The sequence below is a fragment of the Doryrhamphus excisus genome, chromosome 16 (assembly GCF_030265055.1).
Source record: "Doryrhamphus excisus isolate RoL2022-K1 chromosome 16, RoL_Dexc_1.0, whole genome shotgun sequence".
Classification (NCBI taxonomy): domain Eukaryota; kingdom Metazoa; phylum Chordata; class Actinopteri; order Syngnathiformes; family Syngnathidae; genus Doryrhamphus; species Doryrhamphus excisus.
Genome location: NC_080481.1, coordinates 13,118,295 through 13,141,005, shown reverse-complemented (window position 1 = coordinate 13,141,005; position 22,711 = coordinate 13,118,295). Strand labels below are relative to the sequence as shown.

Here is a 22,711-nt window from a genome sequence, read left to right as displayed (position 1 = left end):
GCATCCACGGGGATAGGGAAACCTGCGCTGGCATATGGCCTACTTTACATACTACTCCAAGCCACAGGAGTACTGCTGTGGCTGCACGGGCAAAATCAAAACGTCACTCACACATTCACTTGGAATTAGACTTTAACTCCATATATGCTGCTGATATTGCTGGGAATTGTGAATTATAACGACAATATGGCAAAGTCCTGTTGGCTAAGACTGCATAAGAAGACATTTTTCTAAGCAAACAGATAAGATATGCAACTTTGACTTTATGAGTTTTTTTAAGTCAGTGAGAGACTGAAAGCCTTCTGGTTTTAAGGGAACTGAACCAATATAGTATATATATATTTAATGCTAAGGTTGGCTGTGCTCTAATTATTTGCAGCCTGCTCTTAAGATTAGCTTAGGCATGCATAGCGTATGGAGAGTTACACAGCAGACAATCAAACTATGTACGAATCCACTGTAACACCTCATAAACCCACTGTGTCAAAAGCCCAAAACGTTGGGGCCCAATCCCACACCACAGTGCCTCGATAAACACAGACGTCTTGCTCACAATGGACGCCGTAGCTACTCTGACAATTAGGCAAAGCTCTGGATTATCACATGCTTAGGCTGGTACACCACAAATGTATTCCGATGTTCCTCTTCTGCTTTCATGTCTGTGGTCGTTTGGGCTTAGAGACAAACTGAGATATGTGTATATATATATATATTTTTTTTCTTTTTTTTTCTTTCAGACTGTTCAAGTTTTTTAACATACTTTTCCCCCAAGAACAATCTTGTTAGCTTCCAGCGCATGTTTACTTTAATATGCTGTTTGGAAAATGTTAAAAAACTTGAACAGTCTGGGAAAAAAAAATTATATGTATATATATATATATATATATATATATGTGTGTGTGTGTATATATATATATTATTTTTTGTTAAAAGTATGTTAAAAAACTTGAACAGTCTGGAAAAAAATAATATATATATATATAACATACTTTCCCCCCAAGAACAATCTTGTTAGACTTGAACAGTCTGGAAAAAAATAATATATATATATATATATTATTTTTTTCCAGACTGTTCAAGTTTTTTAACATACTTTAAAAATAATAAATAAAATAAAATAAAAAATAAATAAATAAATAAATAAATAATATATATATATATATATATATATATATATATATATATATATATATATATATATATATATATATATATATATATATATATATATATATATATATATATATATATATATATATATATATATATATATATATATATATATATATATATAATAATTTTTTCCAGCATGAATAAAACTTGAACAGTCTGGGAAAAAAATAAATATATATATAAAAATTATATATATATATATATATATATATATATATATATATATATATATATATATATATATATATATATATATATATATATATATATATATATATATATATATATATATATATATATATATATATATATATATATATATATATTTATTTATTTATTTATTTTTTCCAGACTGTTCAAGTTTTTTAACATACTTTTCCCCCAAGAACAATCTTGTTAGCTTCCAAACAGCATATTAAAGTAAACACATCTGCCTTTGTTGTACAAAATAAGTGTTCTTTTGTAGAAACGAAGCGGGGGCGCATTATTGCCCAACCCAAGTGCACATCCTGTGGGCCGAGAATGGATTTTAGGCTCTAAATAACAGCCTAAAATGTTTTATGAAAGTGTTTGATTTGCTCTGTCTCGGTGCTCCTCAGCAGTGTCCAAAGGTCCTCGGGGTGAATTGTTTAAGAGATTGAGGGGTTCCAGGGTCTGCCATCTTTTTTCACTTAAGGCAAATATTCCTTGTGTTTGCTCAAGTCTCCCCCTTGGTTGCTCCCTTTTGAACATAGAAAGGCTGTTAGGTGTTTTTGAATGTAGAGATCTCACCTTCTGGGGGATAATATTTATTATATGTATTCAGCTTTAATGAGAAATTTGTGTATAAAACCCTTTTTTTTTCGAAATCATGAATTACTAACTGTATTTTTATATGTGTGCAACTGTATGCGTCATTCATCTATGTCACTCTGTTCTATTTGCAGGCGCCAGTGTGTCAGCACAAAAAGGTAAGAGGGCCCTTACCTTTTAGTTTCCACTCCTTGCATTGTGTGTCTGTGTGAGATGAGATGTTGTAATGGTGACGTGATGATGTTTACAATGGTTAAACGGTAAAGCGAGAGTGCACTGTGATTTTGAAGAACACAATGATAATCATGAATCAAGAGTCAAGAATGAAAGGACCTAAATAGGGAAATATTGGACCAAGTGAGTCCTCTCACAGTTGCTATTTGACAAGAGAGCTAAGCAATATGAAGGTAAAAGTTAAATCCATGTGTTACATTTAGGGATGCTCCGATTTTATGCTTCCAATCCCGATCATCCATGAGTGAAATCGGTACCGACAAATCCAACCACTTCCCGGGCTATCCGCCCGCTTAATGGGTGCCACACACAGGTGGCAACAGGCAACTGTGGTTGGCGGGGCTCGTCGCGCCGCTTGGCGGCCCTGGCCGTGCACGTGGGAGGTGACGACTTTGATATCCCCAAATTCCCTCCACATCTGACTGCCAATCTAAACTGTAGACTGAGACTTGTACAATTGGGTCTGGATGTAGGTGAGTCGCTTGCGGGTGTGGCTGGTCGCAGTTGTTTGTTGCCTCCCACACAGACACACCTGTTGTGCAGGGTGCAAAACTGATACACAACAACAGGTAAGTCCCATATGGCAGACATCCTTGTTTTGGTTTTGTAAAGGGAAAATGAGCGGGAGACGGTCACCATAGGATGGATGCTGCAATGAGGGCGGAGCTAATTTGTGAAGGGAATCAGTGTTTAAAAACTCTAATAGGATACACCGATACCATGCTTTTTCACTGATATTGTCCAATACCAATTGATACCATGCTTTTTCACTGATATTGTCCATTACCAATCGATACCATGCTTTTCATTGATATTGTCCGATACCAATCAATACCATGCTTTTTCACGATATTGTCCGATACCAATCGATACAATTTGTCCGATACCAATCGATACCATGCTTTTTCACTGATATTGTCCATTACCAATTGATACCATGCTTTTCATTGATATTGTCCGATACCAATCAATACCATGCTTTTTCACGATATTGTCCGATACCAATCGATACAATGCTTTTTCACGGATATTGTCCGATACCAATCGATACCATGCTTTTTCACTGATATTGTCCAATACCTATCGATACCATGCTTTTTCACCGATATTGTTCGATACCATGCTTTTTCCAGTGATATTGTCTGATACCAATCGATACCATGCTTTTTCATTGATATTGTCCAAAACCAATCGATACCATGCTTTTTCATTGATATTGTCCAAAACCAATCGATACCATGCTTTTTCACTGATATTGTTCGATACCATGTTTTTTCCAGTGATATTGTCTGATACCAATCGATACCATGCTTTTTCACTGATATTGTCTGATACCAATCGATACCATGCTTTTTACACTGATATTGTCCGATACCAATCGATACCAAGCTTTTTCACTGATATTGTCCAATACCAATCGATACCAAGCTTTTTCACTGATATTGTCCGATACCAATCGATACCATGCTTTTTCACGGATATTGTCCAATACCAATCGATACCATGCTTTTTCACGGATATTGTCCAATACCAATCGATACCATGCTTTTTCACAGATATTGTCCGATACCAATCGATACCATGCTTTTTCAATGATATTGTCCGATACTAATCAGTGGCCGATTGAGCAGAGCACCACTATTTTCATATGTATGTATGTATGTATTTATTTATGTATGTATGTGTCTGTATATATTTTTTTAATTTTTTTTAATGGCCAAAAGTCATATTAATGAAGGTTGTTTCTTCAGAAACAGGGCAATGTACAGGCCCAATGCAATACTCACTGTATCACCTCAACACATATACCCACAATTCACTTCATATGCAGTATATACGATGACTAGGCGGTATACGACACTGTCACGAGGGTCCATAAACTTAAGTGATGTGTGCTGGCCGAGCCTCGCTCTCTGATGAATGTTGAAGGGCTGGCATAGCGTACATCATTCCGCCACTGCCACACTCACATATGTTTCTGAATGAGAGGAAGATAAATAAGGTCACAGAACCCTGACAGTGAAAGAGTGCTCACTTTAGTTGGCTTCTGTCGGCTATCAGGACCTGACATCACTTGCCCATTCAATATGTTCAAATTGCCCGCGGTTTGAGTCAGAAATATTTATAAGCACTCTCAGTGTGTCTCACATTGCTACTGCCGTGGAGAAAAAAAAATATCCTTGTGTTTGTGTCTATACATGACTGACAGATATGACTCTGATGGGGCTGTCTGGGCTTGAAGAGGCATGGGACCTTGGGGCAAAAAGTTTGGCCATAAACAAAGAGCTTTGACCATAGTCTGTATGCATTTGAATTTTATGTCTGCCAGAACATAACGAATGGAAAAAGTACAACTTTAGTGTCCACTGACATTTCTCAATCTAATATATATTCCATGTTACTGCAGTCTGAACATCCGGGTCATGTCGGGGAAAGGTACTCCTTGATGTACACAAAAGTTCTTCTTGTCATCTGAAAATTATTTAAAAAATATTTTGCCACACCAATCCCTGGTTCTCGGAACAGACATTTTCCCAACAAACTGTCATAGTCAAAATGATTGCCTTCTTCCTTCTTAATCTCCTACTGGAAATAATTTGCTTGAGAATATGTTGACACAGAGTGCTTCAAATTGCTACAAATTCTCCCGAATAGACCACAAATTGGGGACATGAAAGTTTTGTGTGCATGCACATCAATTCCCTGATGGGGAGGGAAACATTTTACACATGCTTAGTTTTTCAAGATATGATTTAAGTTATGCATGGCATAGGACAGAAAGTAGCTAATATTTATTCAATACGCTTTCATTATGTTCTTACCCATAAGGTGATAAAGCTCATTATAACATGGCTTTATTCATTCACTTTTCCAGCATCCCTGCTAGCCGCCCCCTTACACCCCCCCTCCTCCGTCCCCCCACATGAAGTATATTTATGGCACCTGTGCTGCAAAAACATTCTCTCTGAGACATCCCTCTAATTTCATTTTCAAAATGCCAGCAATAAATTTATCAAATGGACTGAATCGAATCGGAGTCACACGCGCAACCATCCGTCACGGGCTGTCCCCTCTGGGGGGGGGGATGTGGGCGTAGTTAAGCCAGCCAAAAAGCTCTGCTGGCAGCAGGAGAAGACAGAGTGTTGAGAGGGTTCCTGGTGAGAAGCAACGCAGATGAATGCACCGGAGGACAAGGATGCATGTGCATGTGCTTGAATGCATATGCATTTGTTAGCTGGAGCGGGCGTGCGGCTTCTAATGTGTTCAGGGAGGTCAGTGTTAATTCTCCAGCACGCTCTCGCTGGAATCTCAGTTAACCACTTTGAATGTTAGCGTGCCAGAAACGTAGAGAAGAATAATTGATTAGCCAGCAGCGCAAGTTAATTGATTGTTTTGCTCATTTTTTTTTTGCATTGGTAAATCCCTCTGAATTCAACCGACGCTTTGACGCTTTGAGCTTCAATCCTCTCCTGCCTCGGAAAAAAGTCTAGGTTCACACGCTCTATGCCCTCCCGTTGTCCTCCTGCTTCTCACTTTCTCATCCTCTATACTCCACTTTGACACTTTTGACGCTCTAAATGCTTTTGTCCCCCATGCTACTTTAGTTTCAGCCCCTCTTTGACTCCACCTTTTGCTTGGTTCCTCTTAGCATTCATCTCTGTGCAGGTTAAGCCAGGCATGAGTGAGGGTAAAGCAGCTTTGTGCTAACAGGGCTAATGAAGTCAGGCCCTGTAATTCTACTGATGGGAATCGGCGCCACTTGCTCTGTGAAGCCTGTCAGCTTTTAATAATCAGATAAACCGTGGCACGATGTTAAAATACAAAGGATGTTAAATGATTCTACATTTTTAATCAGATAATCACAGTTTTCAAATGAATTAATAATTAATTCAGCATCATCGTATGTACATTGTATTTTATTCACAGAAAGATACAGACGCTGTTAAACTTCTACTCCGCTATGTACATCTGTGTAATACTTGCTTTTATAGTCAGTATAGTTACTCCAGACCCCATTCACTGTGCAATATCTCATCAACCTCCATGTGCAATATTAAGGGCTCTAAATGCAATATACTAAGTTCTATGTGAAGTATTTCCATAATGCCTCATATTAACTCACTAGCAAGATCTCAGTGTATAGAATAGAATGTCAGAAAATTTAAAAGAGATACATTCACCATATTATGTATGGTTCTTCCGATGCAACTAGACAGCGAGATCTGTTTTCATTTATATAATCAGTAGTTCAAATGGAATGGCGATGTGTGATGTAACATAATGTTCCGACTTTCCGTTAGATGTGTTGTACAGTGTGACTAGAGACTATATCATTTTGGGCTCGTCTTAGGCAAACTTAGTCCAAGTTTGACCAACAGTGGTTATTCCTCAATTGGAATGGAATAGAATGAGATCTGACACAAGAAAACTATGGTAGCTCAGACCAAAAACAATGTTTCTTTTATTTTAATGTCCAACGATTCCAGAGGAATTTGAGGTTGGATTAATATTCAACAATTACGAGGGACTCTCCATTTCACGTGAAGTATATTATACATTTTATTGGAATCAGTATGGCATGTTCTTCGGCAGCTTTTTGGACTATTTTGATTACAATGGAACCTCAAATCTTAAATACCAAACTGTACGTCGTTTCAGCCAGCCTTAAAAAATAAAATTTAAAAGTATTATGCATGTGCAATATTAAGGGCTCTAAATGCAATATACTAAGTTCTATGTGAAGTATTTCCATAATGCCTCATATTAACTCTCTAACAAGATCTCAGTGTATAGACTGGTCATATATCTCATCTTGTTTCATATTATCTACATACTGTATTGTATATAACTCTGGGAAAAACTGTTGATTTTGTTAATACTTGGGTTGTTTATATTGTTTATTTTTCTATATTGTGTATTTTGTACTGCTTAAACTGATTCTGTACTCTTGCTGCTGTGCAATGCAAATTTCCCCACTGAGGGACGAATAAAGGCAAATCTTATCTTATCTTATCTTATCTTATCTTATGTTCCAATCAGGAAGTTCCATTTTGCCTTCTCTTCCAGTAAAAACAAATGTCAAAAGCGGAAAATTTACATTTTTTTTCAAACACTACCTTTTAGAAGTGCACTCCGTGTGTACGTCTTACTCAGTAGATCTCATATTTGTGTCAAATGAAAAGAAAATGTAGCCAACTTTAAGATAAAAAGTCCATCTGCGTTCACATATCAACACATCAGTATTGGCGTTTGTTTATGCCTGTGCTGAATTCTCATCAATAATCATTCTATTGATCCCAAAGAGAGGTATTTTTGGAATAATTCTGATAAAATGAACGTTTCCTTCATGTACTCTCCATCCGTGTTGCCGGCTTGACCATTTTGTCGCTAAAGCAGATTTTTCTGGTATTTCTAAATGTGAAAGCGAAAGCACATATTGTTCTGAGTGGTGAGCGGAGAGCCATCTGCAGCACACTATCGTGTGCTAGCGTGTCACAGGCTCGGAGCACATGGCTACAGCGCTCCTCTCATTAAAAACCATACCGCTATGCTCCTGTTAATTACATGCTTTGATTTTACTGTGCAGTGACTTGCTTTACACTCGACTCAAAACTCTCTCACCTTTTATCCACTTCAGCATGGTGAGATTCACTAGTCTGCATACAATAGCGGACTGCCCCTTCCCCTTGCTCATCTAATCAGCTGTCAGAATGCAGACTATATGCAGTCACGGATGTTTCACATTTCACATTAATTTCGAAAATGCACTTTTCCCCTACTAAAAAAAAAAAAAACACCTTGCTCAGCGAAGGGAGCCGCAACAAGGAGGCTGAAAAGCTGCATGCTGTTCCGAAGCCGTGGGTTGCCGACCTTTGGTTTAAGTTTTTTTCCAGGGGCTACGGATTCCTCCCACATTTCATTCATTCATTCATTTTCTACCGCTTTTTCCTCACGAGGGTAGTGGGGGGTGCTGGAGACTATCCCAGCTGTCTTCGGGTGAGAGGCGGGGTACACCCTGGACTGGTCGCCAGCCAATCACAGGGCACATATAGACAAACAACCATCCACACTCACATTCATACCTATGGATAATTTGGAGTCGCCAATTAACCTAGCATGTTTTTGGAATTTGGGAGCTATCCGGAGTACCTGTAAAAAACCACACAGAGATGGTGGAATTGAACTCGTGTCTCCTAGCCGTGAGGCCTGCATGCTAACCACTCGTCCGCCGTGCAGCCAACAAAAAAAACATTCATTCATTTTCTACTGCTTTTCCTCGCGAGGGTTGCTGAAGCCTATCCCAGCTGTCTTTGGGCAAGAGGCAGGGTACACACCGGACTGGTCACCAGCCAATCACAGGGCACATATAGACAAACAACCATTCACACTCACATTCATACCTATGGACAATTTGGAGTCGTCAATTAAACTAGCATGTTTTTGTAATGTGGGAGGTATTCGGAATACCTGGGGAAAACCACACAGAGATGATGGAATCGAACTTGTGTCTCCTAGCCGTGGGGCCTGCATGCTAACCACTCGACCGCCATGCAGCCAACAAAAAACATTAATTCATTTTCTACCGCTTTTCCTCACAAGGGTTGCTGGAGCCTATCCCAGCTGTCTTCGGCGAGAGGCGGGGTACACACCAGCCAATCACATGGCACATATAGACAAACAACCATTCACATTCACATTCATACCTATGGACAATTCGGAGTTGCTAATTAACCTAGCATGTTTTTGGAATGTGGGAGAAAACCCGCGCATGCACGGGGAGAACATGCAAATTCCGCACAGAGGGTGGAATTCAACCCTGGTCTCCTAGCTGTGAGGTCTGCACGCTAACCACTCGACCGCTGTACCGCCCCTCTCACATTTAAAAAAATAAAATAAAAATATTGGAGACTCTAAGTTGCCCACAGGTATGAATGTGAAGATCACGCAGCAATGCACCATCCTAAAATGTCTCTTTGGGAATGCCACTATGTCCCTAATGAAGCTTTGATTGAATGAGTATCCATCCATTCGTAACAGATAACAACTATTATCTTATTTTAAATCACAGATCAGGGGAACATTTAACAAACTCGCATGATGTATTCCATTGCAAATGGATGCATGTTCAAATAAAATGAAAACCATTACCACATCTTATCATTATGGCTCGAGTGAGAAGGATAAAGACTCTCATGAGAAACCTGGATAACAAATTACTTGCAAAGTTATACAACTTTCCAGTCAGCCTGTTTACTCTAGAGAGGCACATCGCACCCAGGATGCGAAGTAGGTCCAGATGGAATATCCTCTGCTAATTCTTCGTGCACAAACCACCAGCAGCCATTAATAATTCATGTGGAAATATTTGAAGAGTAAACACTGCACAGACCATTAAAATCTAAACTGGCACAATAGCACAAGGGCATGAATACAATATGCAGCTTAACTCCACATGCAGAAGGTCTGTAGCCACTACAGAAAGACGTTTGTGTCTCTATGGAAATGCGATGCTCATTAGGAGAAAGTAGAATTTACGCTGAGCCATTGCCACTATCACCTGGTGAATTACCATAGAATTGATGCTAAAGATAACAGTGGTGGGAGGTAATTAGTGTGACAGCTGGTGCAGAGATGTGTTGCATTTATTTGATTGATCTTCTCTGTCAGTGTTGTAGCTGATGCACTTCAGACAAATAGGGAACTTGCCTTATCCTTCAGCCAGTAAATGCTCGTAGCTTAAATGCTAAAGAGGATCACGCTCCGCAAGTCGGCACCTCCCCGGTCGTACCAGTCTTCCGAACATTCTCTTTTATTTACTCGGGCTTTCTTTCTTTGTTGTTTACTTTATACCGGGGCTTTCCTTTCTCATTTTTTTCATGTCCCGTTTCAAAGACTGTCTGTGATATTGAGGCTTGGTAGAGTTACTAGTTAAATGGTATGTTTGCATAGCTTTTAAGGAGTGTTATAACTTTTAACGTTTGTAATTTTCAATTATTTGCTCTCATCTGTGTTGATAATATGATGTTGCCGTTTTGAATCAACAATGGACGACTTCAGTTTTGTATTTAATTAAGAGGCTATCCATACGGAAACGTTTTACGAGAATGATGATGTCCCCGACGACATCACATGATGTGACCGGAAGTGAATATTATATCAGAATATTTGGTAATGGTAATAGTTTTATTTCATTTGAACATGCATCAGATTACAATTGAATGCATCACATAATCAGTTCACAGTTCCACATGTCCAAAAGGAGTAGGAAGAAGCAAAGCTTATTAAATCCTACCCCTCCATCTGGTACTTTTACAAACAGTAACTGTTACATTTGTTCACTTCCTGCTTTCCATAATACAGTTTAAGTTTGTTTTTTTTTTTTTTTTAATAATGCACCCCGTACCGAAGTACGCGGTGATATGACCATACAATGACATAATGGGTACCATAGTAAGTGTCAATATAGTGATATATATTACAATCAGTAACTGTTACATTTGTTCACTTCCTGCTTTCTTAATATAATTAACATATTTTTTTAAACTTTATTTTATTAATTTTAATTTTTTATATATTTTTATTTAGAGAGATGACTCACCTCAGTCGACATATCTTTGATATTTTCTTGTCTAATACTCCATAATAACTTAAGTAACTAAGCAATTCCACCTCTCATAAGTCATAAGATGGCTGACTTAGTTGCATATATTCATTCTTCTTCTATGGTTTTGGAGTGTCACGTGGTGTTGTCTGCATGCTTGTTCTGGCGCCACACATAGATGTGCATTGTGTATTACATCGTTTTCACTTAGTGATTCATTCCCGTCTGGATGTAACATTTTTACGGACAACAGTGTAAACGGGTTGCTTGTTGGGAAAAAAAAAAAAAAAAAAAGCCAGGACCTAAAACAACACGGAATCGGACCGACACAGATGTACCATAAGCTTCATGCCGTGATACACACAAATCAACCTCATCCATATGCAACACATGCAAGCTGCAATAGGATTAGATTGCTGTTTTTCTCACCATATGGATTTTTGTATGTCTTAAGACAGGAAGAAGTGAGACAAAAAAAGTGTTGGGGGGGGGGCATCTTAAGTGTCTTCCAGATGTTTACATTAGCGCACCCGCGTAAGTACAGACGTGTGACAGGGAAGGCGCATGTGATTGCACCTTCTACAGATTTAATGCTGTTTAATGCATTTCTACTCCGTGCTCCCAACCAGAGGAGGGCAATTAGAGCCATCAGGTGCCGTCTGGGGAGTTGAGCTGCTCTGAGAAACTGCACAAAGGTGACACAGAGGGATTAGACTGGCTCCATCCTCATCTAGATTTGCACTGCCTGCAGGTAGCCAGGATAAGGAGATTCTGGGAATGGGGCTGGATGTTTTTATCCCATTAAAAGGCTGTTATCAGTTTTCCTTGGGCGCTTTGATTTGAGGTAGAATCACTCCATTGTGTCTCCAAAGACGATGTCTGGTAACACACAAAAACTATTGGTCATATTTAGTGTACTGTAAGTACAGACGATTATTCTGGCAAGGTATTTAGTTTAGTATATCAGCAGTAAAATAATGTCTTTAAGTCGAACTAAGCCTTGTTACCACAGCAAGAATGACACAAGATTTTGTAAAAAAATAATTGAAAAGGTTAATATTATTCATTCATTCATTTTCTACCGCTTTTTCCTCACGAGGGTCGCGGGGTTGCTGGAGCCTATCCCAGCTGTCTTCGGGCGAGAGGCGGGGTACACACTGGACTGGTCGCCAGCCAATCACAGGGCACATATAGACAAACAACCATTCACACTCACATTCATACCTATGGACAATTTGGAGTGATCAATTAACCTAGCATGTTTTTGGAATGTGGGAGGGAAACCGGAGTACCCGGAGAAAACCCACGCATGCACGGGGAGAACATGCAGACTCCACACAGAGATGCCCGAGGGTGGAATTGAACCCTGGTCTCCTAGCTGTGAGGTCTGCGTGCTAACCACTAGTCCGCCGTGCCGCCCGGGTTAATATTAATATATTAATATTAATTAATATGAGTTAATAACAGTTTAATAGGGTGACACCATATTTTGATAAAGCTGTATAATCCTTTATGTTAAAGGGCACCTATTATGCTAATTTTTCTACACTTTGAATGGAGTTGTGGACTCCTACAGAGCAGCTACCACAATAACCACTTTCTAGATCTTCCAGAATCTGCACCTATTCATTTCCTTGGATTTGTGCAATAGGTGAAATAAATGTTTTAGTGAATTACATCCGTAATTACAGTTAATTGTATCAATACAAATTACAAGTCATCAACACTTATATGGAGTAACCGTATACTTATGAAAATGTAAAAAATAAACAAATGTAGGAAATAGTGGAGAGTCTAAACAGTTTCAGGCCATCCCACAGGGTGTTGTTATTGTGCGGTGTTCCTGCAGCCTTCCAGACTAATACTACACTTGTCAGTGATGTGTGACCATGCTTCAAGGTTTTTCTATAGCATGGAGGCCACAGATGTCACACCGTATTACAAAATAAGGCACCAAATACTGTATATGAACTTTCTCTTTCCCCTCGCCGTCAGATCCTTTCCGACCCCCGCCCCCCGACGCCCTGGGAAACAGATTCACAGAATCTGCTCCGTAGTGCAGGCACTCAGTAACTAATAACTTGGTGCTCAGGCACAGATAAAGAGCTCGATTCATTAAAGGGTTTGCTTTTTTTTCGCTACACGAGTGACACCTAGCCTCCTGGGAGCTGAGAGGTACGTGGTCGAGGCCGCAGCCTCGAGCCATGATGATTGTCTCCCTCTGTGCTGTTTGGAGAAGGAGCCTAAAATCGCATTTGTTCTAACAACCTGTACTCTTTCAGTAATTGGCGACTCCAAATTGTCCATAGGTATGAATGTGAGTGTGAATGGTTGTTTGTCTATATGTGCCCTGTGATTGGCTGGTGACCAGTCCAGGGTGTACCCCGCCTCTTACCCGAAGACAGATGGGATAGGCTCCAGCATATACCCGCAACCCTAGTGAGGATAAGCAGTAGAAAATTAATGGATGAATGGATGGATTTTACTCAATTCCCAAATCGAGTTATGGCGTGTTTTACAACCACATACAGCATCAATCTATTTTACAGAACTCGATTTTTAATGTTTGTTTTATAAGATTTCATCTGGTTATCGTCATTACCTCCTTACGCAAGTTAATTTATTTTATTCTTGTTTATGTTATTTTTTTAAAGAGTAAATCCACTTCTCAGTTCACCTGCATGATTTCCCTTTACCTTGGTTCCAAACCCCACTGTGATAAGTGAATAAATAAGAAATCCTTATTTATAAATTGAACATTTTTATAATTAGAGCATCAAAAACTTAGTTACTACCTTAATATGTTTTTTTTTAACACTTTTTGCACCTTCTAGATATGAACAACCACTCTATAGTTGTATATATTACGCAATATACTAGCCATAATAAGAGTAAATAAGCCATGTATTCCACGGGGAGCTGAGTGAGGGACACTGACATTGGGGGCTCAGACTTGAGGTGAATTACGGCCGCAACAGTGTTTTTATTAGGGATTTATATTAGGGATATTAGGCCTGTTGTGAGTTAATTCAAACCTGCAATAAAATCCTGTTGATCATGTCTGGCGCACATGTCTCACTGAACATTACTGACAACTGGTGACTAGCGTGGAATACTGCGTCTTCTGAATTACCATCACGGTGTGAAACCAATTAACCGTGATAAACGAGAAATGACTAAAATGTGAGGGATGAATTCACTTTGTGAGCTACTGTGTGTGGGAACAGAAAAGCGTAGCGCAGCTCCAGTATATTTCCTCGTCTTTCTCTTCCAGCCGTTTACTGTCATCTTGATTCATTCCTTGATTCCTTGTCCATCCTTCCTATGTCCATCTACCTTGTCCTGTTCTTCCAACTTCTCTACACTGGACCTATTACATCCCTGAGCACTAGGAGCCGCCGATGCGTGTAGCGATCAACAGTACTCATGGGTAATGTGTAGATCATTCCTCCTCTAGACAGGTATGTAATAGAGGCAGGAGGACCAGGGAGAAGAGGCACAGTGGGAGATCTCTTGAGGTATGAGAATCAATTTCATTGGGAATCACCGGAGCAAAGAAGCAGACTCACTTGCTGTGTCTCTGAGATGCTCTTCCCTCACATCCCCCCTTCCTTTTCTTACTGTCTTGTTCTCTCGCCTTGTCTTCATTCTACGTGTTTTACTATAACGCTCCGACTCTACTGCTTGTTCATTTTCATGAGACAAAGCTGCAGCTGCGAAGTCCATGCACAAATTACAACATAGAATCATTATTTCAAACAAATGCTTCACTTTTGCTTCACTTGCTAAATGTACTGCAAAAAAGGTCAGTAAGGATAATTCATAATGCCGCCTACAGAGAACATAACTCCTTATTTCTAAAATCACAAATACTTAAACTTACTGATATAGTTAATCTTCAAACAGCTAAAATAATGCATAAGGCTAAAAATAACCAATTACCTAAAAATGTCATGCAATACTTCTCTACAAGAGAGGAGAAATATGATCTCAGGGAAGAACTACATTTGAAACACTTATATGCTAGGACTACGTTAAAAAGCCATAGCATTTCAGTATGTGGAATCAAACTATGGAATGGATTGAGTAAGGACCTCAAACAATGCACAACGATGAGCCAATTCAAGAAACAATACAAGCAGTTGATGTTTGCTAAATACAAGGATGAAGAGTCTTGAACCAGTCATGATGTGCTATATATATCACTATATTGACACTTACTATGGTACCCATTATGTCATTGGATGGTCATATCACCTCGTACTTCGGTACGAGGTGCATTATTTAAAAAAAAAAAAAAACAAACCTTAAACTGTATTATGGAAAGCAGGAAGTGAACAAATCTAACAGTTACTTATTGTAAAAGTACCAGATGGAGGAGTAGGATTTAATAAGCTTTGCTTCTTCCTACTCCTTTTGGACATGTGGAACTGTGAACTGATTATGTGATGCATTCAATTGTAATCTGATGCATGTTCAAATGAAATCAAACCATTACCATTACTTTTAGTCCCTGTAGTAAAATTGCACTAGTGTGGTCAGAATATCCGTACATTTGTTTTTCCTAGTGCACACCGGGTCAACTGAGTAAAAAGAGAGGGAATCAGACAGATTATTCCCAATAGAACAAGAGCTACCAAAGCTTGGAGCTTTGCTTCATAAAACAACAGCAACATGCACACACGCTCTCCCAGTCACCTGTGAAATGAAGCTTTGGATAAAAGATTCTAACATGCATGCGATTGGTACCTGGAACAAAGATGTGCAGGTTAATGTCTTTAATGGGATGACCATTCAGCACAAGTTCTACTTCATAAAGCGGAATGAATGACTCTGGGCTAACACACAGCATTTTGACCTGGTACTCCAGAGGGAACTATGATGTTGGATTCAGTAAATATTACTCATCAATCGTGATCATGCACAGTCAGGCCCCAGTACTAATGTTCTGTGAATTGATTATGAAATGATGAGGTGGACTAAAATGTTGTTTTGGTTTTTTTTGATGAGTTTTATTATTGTTCTACACCAGTGGTTCCCAAACTTTACAGTCTCTTCAGAAATTTGACCTGAAGCCATGTACCCCCTGACTCCTCCACACATAAACCTTATTATATTAATCAACTTTAAATATTGAAGACAATTAATTGGTTCAATTATTTTATAGTCAGGGCGGCACGGTGGACGAGTAGTTAGCGCGCAGACCTCACAGCTAGGAGACCAGGGTTCAATTCCACCCTCTGTGTGGAGTTTGCATGTTCTCCCCGTGCATGTGTGGGTTTTCTCCAGGTACCCCGGTTTCCTCCCACATTCCAAAAACATGCTAGGTTAATTGGCGACTCCAAATTGTCCATACGTATGAATGTGAGTGTGAATGGTTGTTTGTCTATATGTGCCCTGTGATTGGCTGGCGACCATTCCAGGGTGTACCCTGCCTCTCACCCGAAGACAGCTGGGATAGGCTCCAGCACCCCCGGCGACCCTCGTGAGCAGTAGAAAATGAATGAATGAATGTTCAGTCTGAGTATGCAGGGCCGTTGACGGGGGGGGGGAATTGGTGTCTTGTCCCAGGCCTCGGGGGGGCAGAACTAGTCCCACATTAATCATTCTGTTAAGTTTCAAAATGTGTTGATTTTAAAGGAGAAAATTTGCCATATTTACAAAAAAAAAATGATTTCTGGTTCTTTTGCTTTTGTTGGTTGTGTGAATATCACCTACTTTGGGCTGCATATAGTGTGGGTTTGTTGGCTGTGATTTACAAGTGTCCCAAGTAGTTACGTGATGCACCCGAATGTACCATTTTAGAAAAAAACTGGAGCAGCATTGACAGCAGTTTGCTAATTTTGATCCTGCTCGTTGAGTATGAAGTATCCATTATCTGACTGGAATCTTTCCATGGTGCCCCAACCCTAAAATAACCACAGGTGACAGGTCTTCACCTGGGATTAACTGGAACACCAATATGAATGAAATCTTCAAGATGGAACACTCTTAATGCACAAAGTACTCATTCAAACATACTTTATTTGTTGATACGATGAACACAAAGCAAGGATCAACTTGCCGCTGCGTTTCCTTCCTTCTGCGGTTTCTTCACACTGTGAGGCGTTCAGGTGCACTCATTAGTTAGGTGCTAATTGTTTATTTTTATTCACATACCCCCTATGGCAAATGACGTACCACTTTGGTAACCACTGTTGCATTCAATGTCTGCTGCAGTTCGTTCGTCAGCCTGTATTATACCTTATTTAAAAAGGAACCAGAGAGATTATAATATTAAAGAAACTCGTGACTTTTGATGGGTGCAGCGATTGGAAATGATACATAACTCAGTAGCAAAGCCCTTAATTGGCACTATTAATATCAGCTAAAGTTTAACTATCTATTTATTAAAACTTAAACTTTTGTCTGAGACTTAATGCAAGAGACATTATGAATCTCAAGGGCAGAACGCTATAAAAAGCCCCAGATATAAATAGTTAATGATCTGCCCCTTCATCTACAAGATCTCGCCAAGAACTGCTAAAAAGGAAATGGCCCTAAGTCTAATATTAGGATGAAATTCAAACATTAAAGACAGGCGTGATCCATATTTCTGTAATGATCCACATCTCCTGCACTTTGCATCTACTCATCATAATTTGTGCAACTTGATTGGGATTACAAGATCTGTAATAAAAATTGATCGTCTGAAGTGTAAACATTCTCGACGAAGAAAGGGTGCAGTCATTCGTCATTTGCACAGCAGTCTGTTAATATTTTTAAAATGCAACCCTCTTGTCATATAATCAGTGAAAACCGTACCACAAAAATATTTTGGAGAGTCTCCATATACTGTAGTTTCCCCGGTTATTAGAATTAATCACGGTTCAAAAGCTCTGACACTTGCTTACTACACACTGGGTTACTTCGAGTTTATGTTTTTTTAGTTTTCCAAAACCTTTGAAGAAATATTCAGTGGCCACCATCAGCACGTACAATCTGAAATATCTTCAAACATACTGAGAAGGGATTAGAAGAGCAAATATTGAGTAGTAGATAGAACAAAGATTGGTGACTTCATTTGGGATCACACAGCATAATGTATTGCACTTGCACAGGAGTGAAAGTGAATGTAAGGAAAACTAAGTTAGTCCTGACCAAATAGGCTGCTGGTGGCTCGCAGGTTGCGTGATGTGCAGCGACCCTAAAAACTATCTTCTGACAGAAGAACTATTGGATTTGCTGATGTTATTTGATCTAATAGATGACTTCAATTGAATAGTTATAGCATCACAACAGAAATTGAACATTTATTTTTATATATTTATTTCTTGTCAAAAAAATATTTGGTACCCTGCCTCTTGCTCAAAGTCAGCTTGGATAGACTCCAGCATACACAGGCATATACCCTTGTGAGGATAAGTGGCATCGAAAGTAAATGAACTGATTTGGGAGAAATCACACATTACTGGCGACCAAAAAAAACCCCAACAAATTCTGCTTCTTTTTTCTTTTAATGTAAATGCTGTACTTTGTATGAATACAGATAATGTCCCGGTTTATTCATCACACAACCACTTACTTGAATTCAACTATTATTGTCCTTTGTTATCAATCATACTACTACTTATCTACCATTCAGAGACGCCTTAAAGTAACCTGTTTTCTTGTCAAACTTCGGACTTTTGGATCGGATTCGGGATCCAACACATATGGCTGTATGTTAAAAGCCGCCATTTAAAAAAAAAAAAAAAAAAGATCACCGTATAATAGCAACTCCTATAAAGTGGGATTCGGCAGCTATCCGGAAGTCCTCGTGAGCACTAGGGAGTGTGACCAACCACAGCAAAGTGTGCATGCCTGGAGGCGAGCCGCGGGAAGAATACATTAAAACAGATTGTTTTTCCAGGAAGCATGGAATCCAAAGAACTAGAGCTGAATAGGTGCAGATTCTGGAAGAATCATAAAGCTTTGTGTGCTGATTATTGTATGTAACTGCTCTATAGGAGTCCACAATTCAATACAAAGAGGCGAAAAATTAGCATAATAGGTCCCTTTTAAGCTTTGATTAAGGTCTTTTGGAAATGTGCCTGGTCGCAGCTTGTTATTGTTAGCATGGGAACCAGAACCGGAAGTTTTTGACCCCCCAGCTTTGTCGTTTTTCTATGTCATCATCATTGAAACATACACATATTACAATTTGCATCATACTCATCCACATCTTCCTGTTTGCCCCCCCACCACAGTGTAAAGTCATTTCCCACTACTCCCCACCCAGTGGTCCTCCATACCCATCTCAGGGCCTCAGCTGGAAAGTCTGAAATGAAGCTTGTATAATTAAATATTAACAGCCTGCTGATTAGGGAATCGAGAGCAAGGGTGGGAAGAGGGGCATGCCACTGAGTCGTGTGCCCTACTTCTTGCTGTTAATGTCCAGTGGGGAATTATTCATCAGCTAACCTGCACTGGCATCCAAGAAGGCACACGGGGTGGTAGAGAGCTGTGCCAGATTGTCACGGTGTGAGTGTGCTTGGGTCAATCAACAGTAAGAGCAGTTTTTTTTTTTTTTGTTTATATATTCTAAGGTGCAGGGAGGTTGTTTATTATTAATCAACCTGTCAAAGGCATGTCATTTTGGATCAGTGCTCCAAAGGTAGAGTGAGTAGTTTGTAAGTTTTGGCTACAGAAAAAATCCATCATTGCTGGGAGTGTTCCCACTCTTTGTAGCAGATGTCCCCCACCACCACCACTTAAATCCTGATCCTGAAAATACATAGTCTGCCCTGAATGGTGCCTGCACTAAATATAAATGTATAATTCTGAAATGTACAACTGCAATTTATTCCGATTCACGGGTTGGCAACCTCTGTTTTGTACGGGTGTCGCAAGATCTTGCAAGATTAAAAGCTGTCTTGCAAGAACAGGGCAGAAAGAAACCAATCAGACTGTGAACTATGGTATTGCTACTGTGAATATGGAAGTGGCAGTTATTGGAACCGCGCATTCAATACTTCACATACACCTTGCAAGCCAACCTACCTCAGTGTTGTTTTTTCGGCACACGGCCCGCAAGATCTTGCAAGATTATAAGCTGTCTTGCAAAACCAGAGCAGAAAGAAACCAATCAGACTGTGAACTATGGCATTGCTACTGTGAATATGGAAGTGGCAGTTATTGGAACCGCGCATTCAGTACTTCACATACACCTTGCAAGCCAACCTACCTCAGTGTTGTTTTTTTGGCGCGCGGCCCGCAAGATCTTGCAAGATTATAAGTTGTCTTGCAAGAACAGGGCAGAAAGAAACCAATCAGACTGTGAACTATGGTATTGCTACTGTGAATATGGAAGTGGCAGTTCAGAACCACGCATTCAGTACTTCACATACACCTTGCAAGCCAACCTACCTCAGTGTTGTTGTTTTGGCGCGCGGTCCGCATTTTCAACACCCCTTGCGTTATAGTTTTTAATCCATACTTGTAACCTCCAAAATCATGTCTGCCTCGATGACTCTTTTATAATTTACTCATGAATAACTCATTTTCACCAACACAGAAATTAGTGTTTGATGCCGGAGCATGATTAAAACAGGATTTCTTTTTTCCATTTTACAAGCGAGCGCTAATTTTAATCCTGCAGCTATTATCATATTTGTCTGCAGCTCTCTTGCAGCTTAACGTGCACTAATAGCAGAGGAAAATGTGTAAACTCTCCTAAGGGACAATACTTGTTCCAGTTCAGGTGTTTGTTGAGGCATTATCATGCACAAGTCCTCATAATCTCAATAATTAACCAGGAATTAAGCGATATCTGAGCAGCGCAGAATGTTCTTATTTTCTTCCATTTTTATCCCTGTATCATTGTAACAAAATATCATAATATTGGCAACTTTTTTGAAATATAAAACATTCTTAGACTGCAGTAATTGTGAGGTAGAGCCTGTGCGGGATTCGGCTTCCTCTGCCTGTGTGAGTGCACAAGCGCTCTCTGGTTTGGTCCACTCAGACTACTAGAGAGCGCTCCCCTGACACTTGATATAGTAAAGGCTTTGTGTGTGTGTGTTGGGGGGAGTGGGGGGGTGCATTTCTGAAAGAGGACACGACTACCAATCCCCCTCCCACAGCACCTTGTTTCCTATCTGTGAGATATCAATGTTCAGAATAAATGCATGGTGCAGATTTAGAAGGCTGTGAAGCAATTAGAGCGCTGGTGTGTCAGCTACAGTAAATAAGCTCCCTGCAGCCCCCAGGCGTGCTGCAATGGGAAGAGAAACTCAGAACAGACTTCAAAATTCAGCCGCTCGTGGAATTCAAATGGATGAACACCCACTAACCTTAACCCACCCTTCCTCTCCTTCTTGGATGAATCACAAGGCCCAGCAGAGGGAATGGGAAGTGGCCAGTGGCTATGTGTTGTTTTTTTTTGCATCGAGTGTGTGTGTGTGTGTGGATGTTTCCACCCAGCAAGGCTGATGGTCCCCTTGTTTCCTGCATTTTAGCTTTGTGAGCATGACTAACCAACTTGCATCCAACATACAGTATATGGTTTTGCTTCCAATATCTTCCTCAAAATCACTCTAAGTGTAGCTTGACATTGTGAAAATTATTATAACAACAAAATAATTCTTAAGTGAAAATTGATGAATTTGCACATCTGATCTAATACAGGGAAGAAACCTGGTGACCGTGAGTGTGGCTTTTCGGCTTGGTGCACAAGCCCCATTATCAATAATACACATTTATGCTTACAGTTCAGGCAAACATTCAGCTGTTTTATAGTCATAGCAGATGAAGCATCATGCAGAGATTAAGATTTGTTTCATTTTGTAACTTTCCAATTTACATCATTTCAGGGGACACACCGTGCACAGCAACTGAATATGCCTCACTGGATTTTTCCTGAGGGAACATACCCCCACCCCTCCACCCCCACCTCTTTTGCTCTTGTTTTGTTTTTTTATGTTTATATCACTTTCTTTTCATGTTATCATTTGTCACTGTAGGAGTTTGTTTTCTAAAAGTCTTCAGGGGAAATGTTGCCCTGGAGCAGTACTAATAGTGGCACGGTGAGGGGTCTGGGGGTACTGTGAGCAGCATTAGTGTCATTATTAGTAAATCATTTACACTTTTTTTCCTTTGTTTTGATACATACACACAGGGCCGTTGACAGCTTTGGCTGGGCCTGGGACAAAATAATCGGAGTGCATTAGGGGTGGTGGGGGTTCTTGACTCTATTTTCAAAGGCAAAAGAACCAGAGATCTTTTTTTTGTATGTAAATATGGCAAATTTTCTCTCTTAAATCAACACATTTTGAAATGAAACAGAATGATTAATAAGGGACTAGTTCTGCCCCCCCCCCCCCCCTCATTCCTGGGCCTGGGACAAGATAACAATTTGTCCCCCCCTGTCAACGGCCCTGCATACTCAGACTGAACATTCATTCATTCATTTTCTACTGCTTATCCTCATGAGGGTTGCGCGGGTGCTGGAGCCTATCCCAGCTATCTTCGGACAAGAAGTGGTGTACACCCTGGACTGGTCACCAGCCAATCACAGGGCACATATAGACAACCAACCATTCACACTCACATTCATACCTATGGACAATTTGGAGTCGCCAATTAACCTAGCATGTTTTTGGAATGTGGGAGGAACCCGAAGAAAACGCACGCAGGCAGAACATGCAAAATCCACACAGACATAGCCGATGGTGGAATCGAACTTGGGTCCCCTAGCTGTGAGGCCTTCATGCTAACCACCCGTCCACCGTGCTGGTCACAGACTGAACAGTCTCGTTTAAATGTTAAAGTGAGTTCATTAATTTAACCTGGGAATGTCTGCCGATGTTATCTCAACTCATATTATTTTAATAATCCTGTTATTGTATGCATGCAGTAACAACATGCTGGTACCATCAACTCTTGAAGTGG

The 22,711-nt window shown here is 39.8% G+C and overlaps 1 protein-coding gene across 2 annotated transcripts in view; it reads left to right on the top strand.

Moving 5' to 3' along the window:
* Positions 1–22,711, top strand: part of LOC131104687 (cadherin-4-like) — a 248,021-nt gene that overhangs the window by 115,060 nt on the left and 110,250 nt on the right. For both annotated transcript variants that reach the window (XM_058052160.1, XM_058052161.1), the window contains exon 3: positions 2,100–2,123. In XM_058052160.1, the coding sequence (XP_057908143.1) occupies positions 2,100–2,123 (24 nt within the window). The remainder of the gene's footprint in view (positions 1–2,099; positions 2,124–22,711) is intronic.